Here is a 16,462-nt window from a genome sequence, read left to right as displayed (position 1 = left end):
TATCTCCTGACACACAAACTCAGTCTCTCTCATGATTAAATAAGAAATATCTGAACACCACACATAATGTGTTTAAGAAAATACAAAGTTTAGCACTAAAGAGGGAATAACACTGATAAGCATTGACTGCTTATTAGTATGTGTGGAAGATTTGCATGTGTGTAAGAAAAAATTTTACATCTTTAGCTCTAGTATTTGAACAGTTCTCTGTTTTTCTTACCGTCCTAAAAACTGGACTTCACCTCTGTGATGATGAGGAATGGATTTGTACTTCCCCAAATCTCCCTCTGGTCTTGTTATGTTGTATCCAGCATAGTGAACCCTGCAGAAACATTTGTAGGAAGAGTACTAAAAAGATGCTTTTACAAGTTACAGCAAAAGTGAAAAATAGGCATCAAATCTTTTAAAGCTAAGTCTTTGCGTTCACTGACATTCTCTCCCTAAAAAACCCAAAACACTCCTAACCCAACAACTACAAAAGCTGGCAAAACCAATAAAGTGTGAAACAATAATAAATTCATATCTAGTATTTCCTGCTTTGTTTTTAAAGCACAACAGCATAAAAATATGAAAATAGTAAGGAAAAAGAATAAAAACATACAAACTCTTCCTTTAAAATATATCTCTTTATATATAAACTCATGCAGACACTTAGTTTCAGCTGCTCAACTGGAACATTTTACAGTTGTTTACTGTGAGCAGTTAGTAATTCAGTGAGCATTGTTGTACATTGTCCAATTTGTGACTATCAATATAGCCACAAATTAACCTCTCTCTCAAGCACTGCTCCTAAGATAGGAAAGAGACTTAAACTCATGCTTACTCTACATGTCTGTGGGATGGTATTATATAATGCTAGCAGCAAGAGAGAAGTAAATCAAAATAAAAAAGTAACGCACAGAAGATTAGAAGGGATGAGACTAAATATGCTTAAAACTGTTATCTGTTGTTATATACATTATTTGTTACAACACCTCTCTCTTAAAAGCCTGTTAACTGTCCCCAGGCCAAGAAAAAAGAACATCATACTTATCCCTTCAAATGATACGTTCTGATATTTCTAAAGTGAACTCTTTAGAATTTGTTCATTTAAAACCAAACAAAAAAAAAGGTAAGAACTGAAAGAAAAAACACCTAATTGCTCTTAAGTGGCAGATACCACAGAACAATGAGAAAGACATAAGCACTGAACACTCACCTGTTCCAAAGATCATCATCTTCTCCACCCCATCCCCAAAAGGCATTTGGAAACCCATTGATCTTCTTGAATTGTTCCACTGTCAGGCCACTTACACCACCGAAGAACTCATTGTATGGAAGACTGAAAACCAAAGACAAATTCTGTATTATTAGCTGAACTTAGATAGGTAGCCCTCTCTTTGAACAGTACCTTTCGAAAAAACAAGAACCCCAAACTAAGGACATGAACAGATGCTGAATGTATTCACTAAGGGAAACTGGTTCGCAGATCGCTGGCATTAAGTAACATACACAAAAGTTGAATAAAATGTTTGCAGTAGTGTCTGATTTGCATAAAAGGTACTCTTAGACTGTAGCTGAAATTAGTACCACCACATGAAACAAAAGTCTATCACGTATTTCAGACGGCTGATCTAGACCCAAAGCTGAAGTGTAACGTGAAACCCTCAAACTATTTCATTTTGACACTATTCAACTGAAAAAACCCCTCTCTTTAATCAACTGAAAAAATTACAAATCAGTAATGCATCAATTCAGTAATTTAATTCATGACTAGATTCTACAGACCTGTTAAAACTTGAGAGGGACAGTTTAACAGTACATATTCAACCACAGTGAAATACATACTTATTTAAAAAACAATTTTCCAGTTTTTAGAAGCTAAACTTTTGAATCAAAAGGTTCTATAGGCTTTTTTCTCAGTAAGCATACAGTAATTACTAACACATCTTATTAAGTAATAAGCAGTTGGCCAACACGAACAGCCACTATACCTAAATAACATAACATACTAAGGCCCAGGCAATGTGATTTCCAGTTCTCAAAACACTTTGTCAATCTAAAAAAAACCCCATATATTTAAGTATCTATATTTACTTCCATCAATATTAACTTGCATCCTTAACCCAGAAGCTGCTACAGTAAAGTGTGTTCCTCTTTCAGAAACAGCACACAAATTCGATGAAAGTAAATGGAACATTTTTCTCAGGAGACGCTTCCAAATCTGGAACCTTCAAGGAGTTAGGACTATCTACAAAAAGATTTACCATTGCTTAGGACACAATTGCCATACTGAAGGACAAATAACTCCAGAATGCAAGAGGAAGGAAAAAGAAATACACAGTCATGTAATTTCTGATCTCTATGGAAACACAGGATACAACCAAATCTTAATAGCTTTTGGGGAAGGTTGTTACTCTATATCCCTTTCAACATTTAACTGAAATAACAGGTGTTCTAAAAACCCCCCAAAACCCAAAAACCCCAACCCCCCCCTCCAAAAAACAACCAACAAAAACCCACCAACAATCCAAAAGCAACCCACCAACCAAAAATAAAAACTATTAGGATATGACAGTTTATGGAACTGTTTGAGGTTTTTATTCATATGTATGTGTGTGTGTGTGGTGCACATGCACTTTTTTGTATATATACAGAAATATATATTTATTTTTATATTTCATACATATGTATTTATATATATTTATTTTGTAAACATATTTTGTAAATATCTGTATTTAGACATTTTATAGATTTTATAAATGCATATGTAAATACATAACGTGTTTTATAAATACATATAAAGATAGATGAAATCGCATATATTTGTATGTTTTATTTATATATTTTTAAATACATATAAAATCTTTAAAGGTTTGACTGCTAATTGGCTGACAACCTGAAGTCCAAACACACAGTCATGTTTTCAATGCATTGCTTTTGATCTGTCAGGTTGACCAGGTTGTCAAGTTGATCAAATTCACAAATAAAATTTCAGGATGGCAAATACATACATGTAGCAAGCAATAAGCTACAGCTTTACGTGAAGTGATTAGAAGAGTATCAAGAGATAGCAGTGTTAAAAAGCAAGTGAAACATTAGTGTAAAATGGCAGAAGGAAAGCAGGTAACAAAACTGCAGGACCCACTACATTCATCAGATTTCAACAGAGACTGAATACAAGATACGAAATGGTCTAGCAGTAAGAAAATCTTCCATTTAAAAAGCAGTACAAAGCAGAAATAAATTGTACATTTATGAGAAAACTAAGTAAGACGTTTTTCCTGTGGTATTTTGCTGCAGATTAGCTGCTTATCTTTGTTAACAGCCACCGGAAAGGCTTATGTAGCCAGAAAAGATTTCTAATAAGCAAGGTAAGTTTTCCTCCCTTGACACACGTAGCCATCTTTTTTTTTTTTAAAGAACAACCTCACTGCAACAAGTTCAACACTGAAAATTATAAATAATACCTTCAAATCAGCAACATATCAAATGTAGACACTAAACTTAAATCTTCCTTTTAATAACTAGATATTCATTTATGTAAATAGCATAGTAGGAAGCTGTTTTATTGGTTTCACCTACTGCATATACTGTCACAAAATTCATACACACTTTAATAATGTTTCTGGGTCTCTAAGAAACAACGTGAATAAAGCTAATTACTTACATGTACATGTATTTGTCGAGCTTTGCTGCAAAATGGCGTGGCATTTCTCCACATCCATAATAATTTCGGTCATTTTCAGGTAAGTGATCCACATCATGAAATATTATGCAGTCCCAGACAGCATCCTTCATAGCCTCTTTGAAGCCAACATTGAAGAGCATTGCACGATTAAAAGGTTGTGTACCTGTCTTCAAACAGAAAACAAAGGAGACATTGTAAGAATCGAGAAGAAAGAGACAAAATTTCAATACTGTGAGAAATACATCCTCTACCACATAAAAAAATAAAGCATTGACAAAGACGCCTGTTATTCCTCTAGCAAAGCAGAGCAATAGCTCTGGTTAGCACCAACTACATCAACTGTATTTTGTGATTTAAAAAGTCTAGATGTTCTCCTCTCTTACACAAAACTTAACAGCACTAGCAACATATAACACCAGTAACTCTAAAGTATCAAAATATGGGTGGTTTGGATTAATACAGCATGACATTACAAGTTAAAGAAATACTGATACAAAGTAAGAAAGAAACATTAAGTTTTGTTCCTTGTTAAAACGGTCAACTACTGAAAAACTTCCGATGCTGTGAAAATGCCTACAACTTTGTTACATATTTGTAATTAACCTTATATTAGAACTTACTTCCAGTTTCGTAGAAACTTTAATAAAGTCAGATTCAAATAATTTTTATTTCCAGTACAATTTAAATCTCCTCATGTCCATTTTGAACAAGCAAGACAACATAAGACCTTTTGATATAGCAAATGAATTCTACATGCCTTTTTTTAAATGACAATTTGGAGGGTCTTTTTATTTTCTGCACATTTTTCACTTTGTCACCTGAAAATATTGCATTGCATAAACCATGAAAAATAAGTCCTGTAATTTCTTTAGGGATCTAGCTATCTACTACAACCAACAATGGTGCGAATTCCTTAAGTTACCCATCTGAACTACTTTATTTCTTGATTGTGGCTTGCAGAAATGTGTTTTTAAGTGTTTTTTTCCTCCATATCCATTCCTCTCTGTTTCTGAAGAGACCCGTAGCCAAGGTACTAGTCGGTAATCTTATATCATTAATGCCTCTGTTACATTTCGCATATATTAACTGGACAGCATACACTTTAATACTATTGTCTTCAACTGGATTTCAGTGAGCATGTGCTGCAAAATGGCCTTCTGTAAATGACCATTTCCAATTCTTACACATAAAACCTTTTTTCTCCTTGAAAACTTACAAAGACAATAGATTCAAAGAGCCCATGTTATCACCTACAAAATATCAGCCCACATTTGAAGAAAAGCAACATGTATCTGGCCACTGCTTAAACTGGGGAATGGAGATGAACTTTCTTTTTTCATTCAGAGGATTAGAACAGCGGAGTAACAATTTTTAAATTCTGGATTCATCCAAATCTTGATAAGAATCTCAAATCCCCTTTAGTAAGGAATCTTGAAGAGTCAGTAAACGCTGTTACCTGTTCAACAACATAGAAGGCAAATTCCAGCCGCTGCTTCTGCAACATAGGTATCAGATGACGGAAAAAAATTGGAAGATGCTCATGGCGATTCCGAAAAGGAATAAGGATCGCCACCTTCAAAAAATTATATGTATATTAGCATTTTAAATTTTAATGTTTCAATACAGATCAAGTCTCCCATGGCTTACATAGGCTTTTCAACTTTTACATTTAAACTGGCTCGGTGTTTTACACTGTCTTTCCCACTAGGAAAGTGTGCTGCAATTTTGCTCAAAAAATTTAAAAAAGAAAAAAAATTCTGAGTAAAGTATAAATAAGATTTTCCTTTTATGTTCACTTGCTTCTAATTATACTTTAAGCAACAAGCACATAGGACAAGTTTGCAGACATATGACAAAATGTTTAGTAACAACAGTTAATGAACCTTTAGAAGTTCTTGACAATCCATTTCAAGTTTTTCTTCAAGCTTTAGTCTCTTCTTGAGCACAGATAGCATAATACATAATACATATACTATAACAAACATATAATACATATTATATAAAATATATAGCAATAGAAGACTGAGTGTGTGGAATAGTAAACTATTCTTATACACCAACAGGAAAAAAAAAAACAGAAAAGCAGCATCTCACCTTCCATCGTGGCTTACAGTCTTTTGGTTTCCAGTGTCCTCCTGGTTTAATGTCTAAATCTTTTGAAAACAGTTGCTGAATTTCATCAAAGCTAATTTCACTCATATTGACATTGATAAGGCCTCCTAAATAGAGGGAAAAAAATTATTTATTAATTTCAGTTAAGACAACAGATCTAACACTGCAAGGTATATCATAGACAAATAGCATCAGAAATTTGTATTTACACTACCTACAGATAAAAAAGAAACAATTGATACTATCCTCTTAATAGTCAGTTTTTACAGAATGAATTTCAGTATTTCCCAATATAAACATTCCTTCAATAAATTCTATAAGCAAAATACTCATTTCAGAGGACACAGAACAAGCAAAGTAATTTGAATTCTGTATCTATTCCAGAAAATTAGAGTCACCTTTCAGTTCAAGTACCACTGTTAACAATTCCACTTCATCTGCACTACTGAACTGATACTCAAATTCTGGGTGTCTTCCTACCTGCACTTCCACAAAAACAGAAAATGCATCATCACTATACTCAACAAAATTCCTCAGTTTAAATTCTAGATAATTACACACATTTAATGTACAGCCTTCATCCATTAATTCACCACTGTCTGCATCAAACCAATTTATAGCAAGCGGCTGGATTTAAGAATTACTGCTGATAGAACTAATTAGCCCAATGGGAAAAGCATTCGCAAATGGCTACGGATTAGAGTGGAATTCAGTAAGATACTGAATAAAGACCACAATATGGTAGCAAAAAATATCAGGTTAGTACTTATTATGAGAAAATATTTACACTTAGTTAATAGCTAAAAGTTGTCTGTCATTAGCTTATGCATGTGTATAAATTTCAGAACTGGAAATAATGATTCATAGTAAATACTCTATCCTCAAAAGCAGAAGTAGAAGGAATCAAGAAAATTTGGGGAGAAGAATAGTGTAACACTCATTAACCAGAAACTCCAGTTGTTCTTCAACAACTACTATACTAGATCATCAAATAAAAATCTTGCAATAACTATCTGACAGACACCATAGGATATTCTACTTTTTTTTGTCTAAAAATTTAAGTCTTTTGGGGAGGGTTGGAATTTTAAAGTCAATGAAAGAAATCACTCCCATTTTCTCCCCTGTGCCCATACCCAAAAGATCCTATTTGTGTCCAAAAGATTGCTTCATGTTGTAACACTGAATTGACTAGCTATCTAAATCTTTTGGAAAGATTGAAATTTTTGGAGCATACTAGGAATGACTGTTTTTTTCAGAAGAAGGTAGAAGATATTGCAAGAGCTATTTTAGTTTTGGATATGATTAAATGTAGAACTACTTGTAAATGTAGAAGGCAACTTTAAAAAAAAGGAAAATGACAGGAAGAAAAGGATCAGGAACAACACAATAAGGAGAAGACCTTTTAAGAGCAGATTTAAACAAACTCACGTTTGTTTGTTTGTTTGTTTATTTATTTTAGAAGAAAAGGAAACCTGGTAGCTGCTGAAAAAAGACTGTATAAATATACACCAGAACAAGCTCTGTAATCCTACAGAGCTTAAAAAGAAAGAAAGAAAGAAAGAAAGAAAGAAAGAAAGAAAGAAAGAAAGAAAGAAAGAAAGAAAGAAAGCAAGCAAGCAAGCTTAGATGATCATTATGGTTGTATCTGAAACTCTTCAATAACCAATAACCTGAAAAAGAAATCTTACAAAAAGCAGAAATAAGGGCAATCAACAAAGGACCAGTAAATAAATTAATTTTTTATGTAGCAATTAAATTTAAAAAATTAAATAAATCACTAAATCAATTTCAACTACCAAGAGACAGAGAAGCAACAAGAACCTTTCAGTTTATTTATGGAACCTAATAGGAAAATAAAGATAAATAAAGGTCAATTACTACACCAGAAAAGGAAGGAAACATGTGATGAAAAGGACTCAGGTGCCTTAGTCTTCTGAGAAAAGTTTAGATGTGATCAGATGCTTACGGAGTTTAAACAAAAAAAAAAAACAACAAACAACAAAGAAGGAATGGTAAAACAGTATTTATATAAGGCAGGTGCTTCTAACTTGATGGGACATGATGAAATTCTCTCCAGACTGTTTAAGAAGTAGCTATAGTAAACCCCGAAATATTGGTACTATCAAAAGTACATAGGAGATGGGTGAATAGAAATCAGCAGTATTTCCCTGTCATTGGTGGGGGGCAGGAGAAGACATCTCACTAAATATCTGGGCTTTGTATTTACTACTTCCATTACTGTCTAGCGTGCTGCAATAAAACATATTTATACAACCCGCAAAAAAAGAGAGCTGAGGAAGCAGAAAGCGTTTTGAAGAACAGAATCAGAAAACAAAATAATTTCAACAAATCAGATACATACTGAAATCAATAGAGTGGAATTAATAATAAAAAGTATGGATTGTTACTGAAGGAGAAATGAAGCATACACACACAAAACAGGAAATACCTGGCTATGTTGCACAATGCAGAAAGTTATTTTTACGGTTTATAATGGATTGCCTATTAATATGAGACAATAAACTGTAATGCAATTGCACAAAAATGGCAAGTCTCATTCTGGAATACATTAACTGCTGTTATATGAAAGACAGAGAAGGTAATTACTAGTTTGTTTTGTAATCAGGGTTTTAGCTGGTTATGATGCTTCAAAAGGAAATCAAATTAGAGAAAGTCTATAGCACAAAAATCAAGAATGAAAAGAGCTTTAGAAACTACGTAGTCTAGAGAGGCTGAAAGTACTGGTTTATCTGCAAAGGAAGAGACTGACAAAAACATAAGTCTTTTCCAAAACAGAATAATTTGGTACATAGATGGTAATCAACTTTTGCCAAGCATCAAGAAGGGCAAGGTGAAGTCCGACTAACTTGGGGGAGGGGGGAGGAGAAAAAAGTAAATGCACATTGAGTACCAGGTTGAGTATTAGGAAAAGCTTAACTATTCAGTTGATGGAATACTAGAATATACTACTTCTGGAGACAGTAGAACTTCTTCCACTGATGACTTTTATTTTTTTTTTAATACAAAATATATTTTTCTAACATCTATTTAAAATGGTTTAGGTATATTCAACCCTAGTGTACTGTGGTGATCAAACTAGAAGATCTGGATATTTCTTATAGCTCATTAAGTACCAGTTCTTAGAAAAACCATGAAGTTACTTGGATAGACTGCTTAAAAATTCTTAACATGAGGGTTTTATTTGATATAACTGAAAAAACTGATCTGCTTTCCATTTACCTCTCAAGTCAGTATTAAAATTATACTGATTAAATACTCTTTTGTACTGCTTCTATCTTGAAGTAGAGGTGTCTTGTTTATGAATTAGCACAGCAGTGCTCAACCAGAGGGTTATAGCCTGAAAGACTGAGTCACACACAAAAGGCAGTAGTTGGTCCTATTTTAAGAGTATATGTACTTGGGACAAAATATAATTTTACCATACTCCTTCCATGATACAAATTTGGCAAGTTGATGTAAAGAAGAGTAGTTGACTTCTATAATAACCTTAGACTATTAAGCAGGTCAAAATATACGTGACTCAAGAAGCTTTCTTCCCTGGCTATCTCAGGACCACCTACAACATCTCATTGCATTAAATAATCTTCAGAGAAGTTTTATTTCGATCATGATTAAATACACAGATGGTTATTAAAAAGATATACATGAAAACCAAAGGGTGAGACATACATCTCTGCTGAACAGTAACTTATCTAGTGAACTATTTTCTATTAAAATTACGATTTCTCTATTAAATTCATCAGGACAGAATAAGTACAAAGAAATTACTAACAAAAAAGATGGAAAAGAGAGCAGCAATAAGGAGACCTATAGACAAATTCTGGTAGAATTACATATAGCCAATGAGGTTGATAGCAAGGATGGCAGAGTAGAATGCATCCCTACTCTGGCAATTCTAAATACCTGTCAGTGCAAACAAATCTGCATCAATGATTTAAGAGAACATGCTGTAAGTAGGCTGACCTACTAAGGTACCTTAGCACCTTCTAACTTGCCTCATCCCTGCACTCCTGGACAGCAGACTAATACACAAGTAGGAGAGGTAGCAGAAGCCAATACAGTTTTGAACTAACTAATTTGGCAGAATTCAACTGCCAGATCCCTTGAAAGTTTCATTAAAAATACTAATTTATATGCATTCTTCAATCAGCATAATCATCATTCTTGTTCCTCAGAGTTGACAGTTATTCAGAGTTGACATTTTTCAAACTTCTTGTTTCCCAAAGTAGATAAAATATTTACTATTAGAATAATTTAGTTTTATTTGTTTACATATGCAATATTACAGAAAATAACATCCACATGATTTTGAAAGTCAAACTCTATTTCTGGAGGGAAAGAGATTGACATAAGGATATAATCACACTGTGACTAATTGCTACTTGACTTAACACAGTTTTCTACATGATTTAAGTTCATAAGCAACAGCAACTGATTTATACTTTTGGCTATATGTCTGTATCTTTACAATGTAAGAGACAAAGTTTAGAATTCAGAGGCATTGAAAAGAAACACAGAAAACAAGCACTGTTACTGTACTCTTCACTGGATAAACTTCTCTGTTGAGATTAAAAAAGAAGTTATAATGGAATCTAGATTAGCCTAATAAAATCCACTATTTTTCTTTGAAGAAAAAATGATCAGCAATTCAGTTTGGCTGTCAGCAACATTGTTTGTATGATATGGATCTGAACTGCTGTATTAAATACTTAATTACTTTCTCATGCTGAATGACAGCCCACAGCTTAAGTCAGGTGTTAGCCTAAAACACAAGAGGTTAGAATTCTGGAAGGTGCCACAAATATCTTCAGAAACTATTTCAAATTTTCTCTCTTACAAATCAGTAGTTTACTTGTTTGATTTTAAATATAGCAAGTAAAATAAATATGTTAGCATAACAGATACTGCCAGATACTAATGAACAGTCACTTCTAGTAACATACTTACACTTATTTAGAGAGTTGTTATCCTTCTTCTCTAGTTCGTACATTCTGACACCAATGAGACATTTCAATTTAACTAATTAGTTTTGAGATCTATACTAATGCTACTAGTAGTTCTTCACTCAAAAATATTAAGTCTGTCTACAAAACATTTACTAGAACTGAACTAATTCCATGGATTACTGACTCAAGTTATGATTTCTTCCAAATGCAGAGCACAAAAAAACATTCGTAGTTAATCATCCCTTGCTTCCTACAGCAACTCTGATAATGTAACAACAATTCCTAACAGAGAAAAAAGCTGAAAACTCAATAGCGGTTTCTAAGAAAGAACTCTTGTTTTAGCCAAGGGACTGCAATTTTATAAAGGTTAAATATAACAACTATCTCTAATAGCAAACAATCAGTGGTGAAGGTCAAAGTAAAGCAATCACCACCAGGAGTGATTTGCCTCTTTCTTTTTATGTTCAAAACCGGTCTCCTAACCTAACCCTTCTTGGTCTTTAAGGATTGCTTTCTCTACAAGCTGGAGGAGAGCAAACAATGCCCAGCATTTTGTCTGAATCTGAAAAATGGCAATTTTGCAGGAAAGGTGAATTCACATCAAAATTTACGGTTCTTAACAAGAATTTTTAAGAATATTCCCAAACAAAGCTATACTTTGTCTACAGAAAGAAGATAAACTCATGCCCAGTCTTTCAGCCACATTGTTAAATCAGGTTAAGGACACTGAATTACATCAAGGAGCTCTTCCAATCTCAGTTTGTGTAACTGCTTTAATTGTGCAATACCTGCTTATAAGACCTTCTACATACACTGGGATACTGCTACTTAGGACAGCTGTGATATTACAGGTTTTATAAAAACCCGGCAAACCAAAACAGCAATGGTGCCAAAGTACTCAACTCAGTTTCTTATTTCTGCATGACGCTCCTCTGCAACTAAACACTTTCAAACAAAATAATTAGAAGTTTAGATTCTAGGCTTAAAGACAAATAAAGTTAGGGTTACCTAATCAAGTTCTATTTAATAGCTTGGGATCTTAAACATCTGGGTTTGAAAGTTTAATTTTAAAATTTCCTGAGGATCACAACTTTTCACTTGTTATATAAGTACTGCTTCCTCATTATGACAGGGCTTTAGCACTTTCTTACTTCCATCAATTCTCACTTCACTACACCATCTTGTTCAGTTTCCTATATATTGAGGTAACTGCGATTAGCTAATGAAGATTTGAGAACTAGTTTCTGACTCAGGAATCTTTGTATTAGGAATATCATTTCCAAAAAGAAGATTTTTAACTATTCCTCAAAATATGCAACTCTGAATAGGTACTTTTTATAAAGTTGGAGTATTCCTACATATTAACAAAAACATTTAGTATTTAATTTGTAGAAAGTAAAATTATTTGCAAATAAAATTAAAAACACATTAGGTGATTAGTAAAGAGGACAAAAGTTTTAGTAAGACAATAGTTACAGGCAAAATTCTGCTAAGCATTATTGTCCATTCTCAGATGTACTTTATTCATTATTTTCTGCTATATATTTGGACTCCTTACAATTATATTTTATATTAAAATAATTGTATTTTATTTTAAGTACAATCCAATTTACTAGATAAACATTAAGGTCAGTTTAAAACTTACTCATGTAAGGCAGCTTCTCTGGACAAGCCTGGTAAGGAGAATAAGTGAAGTTTTCTGGAAGATACATTGTTGTTTGAGCAACACAGTCACTAGAATTGTTTCCTTCAGGATAATCTTAAAAAGAGGAATTGATTTTTGTAAAAACCTATGTTATCCACTTAATTTGTAATATATCATCATGCAGGTGAGAGCATTAACTTTGTAAGTAACAAATTCCTAGCAGCATGATTAAAAAAAAAAATTTACTGCACTAAAGGAACAATAATTAAATTAAGGTATCTTTGTTACAGCTATGACAAATATTCCTACTAAAGTAAACTGATAAACAGTAACTACTTGGCCTTCACTCCAGTTACAGAGAAGTAGGACTTGGGTCTAGGTTTTCATAATCAAGCTATGTCATTAAAGTTTGGCATGTTGGGTTGTTTTTTTTTTCATAAAGCTCTTTTAAAAATGAAATTAAATAAGAAATATTCTTACCTGTGCCATTCAGTGTAGTATTTTTGTTAGTGTACAATCTGATCATGTGTCCTATTGTTTTTACATTTTCTCTCAACATTATACCACGAGCTTGCACCATAAAGAGATACGTGTTTGCTGATAAAACAAAAAGCAATTTTGAATTTCAATTAAAATAAGGTATTTCCAAATTATTCTAACATCCATTTATAATGTGTTCAATATTTGTTACTATGTCTGAATCCATGGCTAGTGAACATTAATCCTTCGAGATGAAGATCCACAAAGCGTGAAACCTAACAGCAACAAAACAAAAGAATAAAATGGATTCATAACCACAGGTCTAGATAAAAACCCAAAATTATAAAATGTCAATACACACTTTATATGACACTTTCATTTGTCTTTAACTTACAAAAAGCAACTGACAGTGCCAAGAAACAATTGAATTTACCAATAAAAAAGTTTTCATATGTAGAGACATCCCTCATATATGCATTTACATATACATCATAGAAATATAGGACAAAAAATGGCTAGAAAATCTTTTAGTCCCATAGAATAGTCCCTCTTTTTATTCAGTAGTTAACACAACTTTCAGTCAAAATGTACTGCTATTCATTCACCCCCAACAGCTGTTTCATTATACAACTGCTACAAATCACTGCCAACCTCAAAGTATTAATGTTTGATAATTATACGTGAAATATTTATTATAGGCATCAGGGGTGAGTAAATCAACATTCTGAGTAATTAAGCGACTCACTAATAACAACAGCATGAAATATTCCTCTGTCTCAGCCTTGCACTCAAAGCCCCAAATCTGATCTCAAGACAATTCTTTGTCCTAAACAGAAGAGAGTAATTAAATTGGAAAAGAAGCTGCATTTATGTCTGAGTAAGCAAACATCTATCCAGCACTCACAGAGCTCAAAAAATAATGTAAAAAGGAAGGACAAATTCCCTTTGCAGAACAGTTTTGCTCTGGGTAGCGAAGAGGATCAAAGGGATCATCTATCACTTCACCTATGTTAAGCACCCATTTGTCTGGCAGATATTTGGCTCGCTGTAACTAGTAACCACCCTAACCAAAAAATGCCCTGAGATTTTGGAGGAAACTAAACATACCAGAAAAACAAGAGATTAATCTTAATCTGTCCTATAGAGATTAAAGAAAGTTAGAAAATTATCTCAGGAACTCCACTCCATCAGATGACCCAGCACCAGTGGCATGACACAAGTAACTCCAGATCAGTTGATATCTTCTTACAGCCCAACACAAGGAGACTAGAGCTACAGAGAACTGTTTATAAAGGACTGCGGCATTTCCAGAGGAAAATACAGTGACTAATTCCATCACATTAGCTAACAATACTACTGACACCCACAGAGATACAAATACCAACATAATCTTTTAAGTAATATTATTTGCAAACCCTACAATAATGTTTTTGGTTTTAAAAGAATGAAGGGGCTGGGGGGGGGGGGGGTCCTGGCTTTCAAAGAACTCCTGATTAAAACAAGAAATATTGTCACTCAGAAGACAGGCTCTGAACATGTCAGGTGCTATACATGGCACATAACTCTCAAACTCTTGGCCAGCATGACTAGCTGTTTTGGTTAACAAGAGTTTACATGTCTGTAAAAGTTACTCAGCTGCTAGGATCCTGAAGTTGTCTCAACACCACCTCCCCACCCACCACCACTAAAACAGAAACAAAACAAAACAAAAAAACTACAACCTTGGCCTGATGACAGAGGTAGGAAATCCAACAAGAATGATTCTTACTGGGATGCAAAACAACTGGATCCAAGACAACAGATAACATTCAGATTTCCTTACAGAAAACTTGCACAAAAACTTCTCAAAATTTTAACCCAACTCACTATAAAGTAGCACTTCAGGGGTCCAATTATTTTCTTACATTCATAGTTTATCATTAAAATTCTGGTTTTTAGGGTGTCTGTATTAAACATTTCAGGGAATCTGTACAATTCTTAAGTTCCTATATGAAGTTACCTACTCAAGAAACCTTCTCCTTTAGGAATCAACATAGAAGCAATTTGATCTGTTCCTCCAAGAACAATTATTTACCTTCAAACAAACAATTTCAAAATTCAAAGATTCCCTGAAAGTAAAACTAAGTGGATTTTTGCCTTTCAAATAGGACAAAATTTTCCTAATTAACAAAGAATGACTTTCTTCAAACTTTAACGTATTTCAAATTGGTATCCTCCCTTCTCTTTTCCCCACATATTACTGTACAGCTCTTCTCTTCAATATCTTCCTATTCCAACACTAAAATAAAGTTCTTTTTTAATATAAATCAGTTAGTAAATACTGATTTCTGAGATAACCTCTGGAATATTGTGTGCTATATTCTCCTTTTTAATGTGATACCGAAAGACAAAGTCACTTGAGTTTTTAACACTGCAGAACAGCAGGTTTTCAGAAACATAACCTTAATTCACATGTATCAGGTGATACATGGGAATTACCCGGCTGGCAGGTAAGCCCCCACCCAGCTGCTTGCTCACTCCCCTGCAGCGGGATGGGGGAAAGAATCAGAAGAGCAAAAGTGATGAAGAACAAAAAACAAACAAACAAAAAACTCCAACCAAACTCACCACCAGGAAACAGATGCCCTGCCAGTCCCCAAGCAATGGCTACTTTGGGGGAAAAACTCCCACCAGTTTTATTGCTGAGCATAACATTACTTGGTATGGAATATCTCTTTGGTCACTACAAGTCAGCTGTGCCAGCTGCGTCCCCTCCCAACCTCTTGCCCACCCCCAGCCTACTCACTGTGGGGGACAGAGTGGAAAACAGAAAAGCCTTGATGCTCTGCAAACACTGTTCAGCAATAGCTAAAACATTGTGTTTATCAACACTGTTTTCATCACAAATCCAAAGCATGTGTCTCTGGAGACCTATGCTTAGACCTCTTTCTGACACCCCATAAAATCATTTCATTAGCTGCTTCTTGTTCCTTTTTCATCATCAAAACTACGAGCCCCTATCTTCAAACTTCCTAAGAATGATACCACCTTTCTTAATGAGAAAGATCAGTGCTTTTTCTTCTACTTACATGTTCACCAGCCTTGGGAATTTCTTTCTGGCTGCTACCAAATCACATTGATTGCAAACACTTCAGCTGTTAGACAGACAGATGTCACTTACTACACACAGACAGACAGAAATTGTGGACACTGTGCAGCCAGCGAGCATACTCTCCAGCATTGCTCCTGATATGGCTGAGATGAAAGATTTGCTCCAGAAGTCACTGCAAGGAATATTAGAAAAATCTACTCAAACATGGTACTGTTGCAGTCTTAGGAACCCGATACAGTACAGAACTGAGACTAAGACCTTCAAACAAATACACAAGAAAGTTAAGAGGGCCATATAACTGTTCTCAATTCCTATAGGAAACTTCACTGTAGCCCAGATACTGCAGACAGATTTTCTGCAAAAGCATCTACATCTCCCCTTTGTTGAAGGACAACTTCCTTCTTCTGATGAAGAGGAGAAAAATTAGAACACACTAGACCTTTGTGAGAGACAAAGCTAGAAAAGACATTTCTCTCAAAAGCAGGCATCATGAAAAG

The 16,462-nt window shown here is 34.1% G+C and overlaps 1 protein-coding gene across 1 annotated transcript in view; it reads right to left on the bottom strand.

Moving 5' to 3' along the window:
* The window catches only part of B4GALT6 (beta-1,4-galactosyltransferase 6), a 36,913-nt gene that overhangs the window by 4,661 nt on the left and 15,790 nt on the right, over positions 1–16,462 (bottom strand). The window contains exons 2-8 of the mRNA XM_076329791.1: positions 12,875–12,991; positions 12,395–12,508; positions 5,765–5,889; positions 5,127–5,243; positions 3,650–3,837; positions 1,199–1,321; positions 221–322 (exon numbers count right to left, since the gene is read on the bottom strand). Coding sequence (XP_076185906.1) covers positions 221–322; positions 1,199–1,321; positions 3,650–3,837; positions 5,127–5,243; positions 5,765–5,889; positions 12,395–12,508; positions 12,875–12,991 — 886 coding nt within the window. The remainder of the gene's footprint in view (positions 1–220; positions 323–1,198; positions 1,322–3,649; positions 3,838–5,126; positions 5,244–5,764; positions 5,890–12,394; positions 12,509–12,874; positions 12,992–16,462) is intronic.

This window comes from Aptenodytes patagonicus, chromosome 2 (genome assembly GCF_965638725.1).
Source record: "Aptenodytes patagonicus chromosome 2, bAptPat1.pri.cur, whole genome shotgun sequence".
Classification (NCBI taxonomy): domain Eukaryota; kingdom Metazoa; phylum Chordata; class Aves; order Sphenisciformes; family Spheniscidae; genus Aptenodytes; species Aptenodytes patagonicus.
Note: the sequence above shows the minus strand (reverse complement) of the source record. Positions and strands in the feature narration are given on the sequence as shown.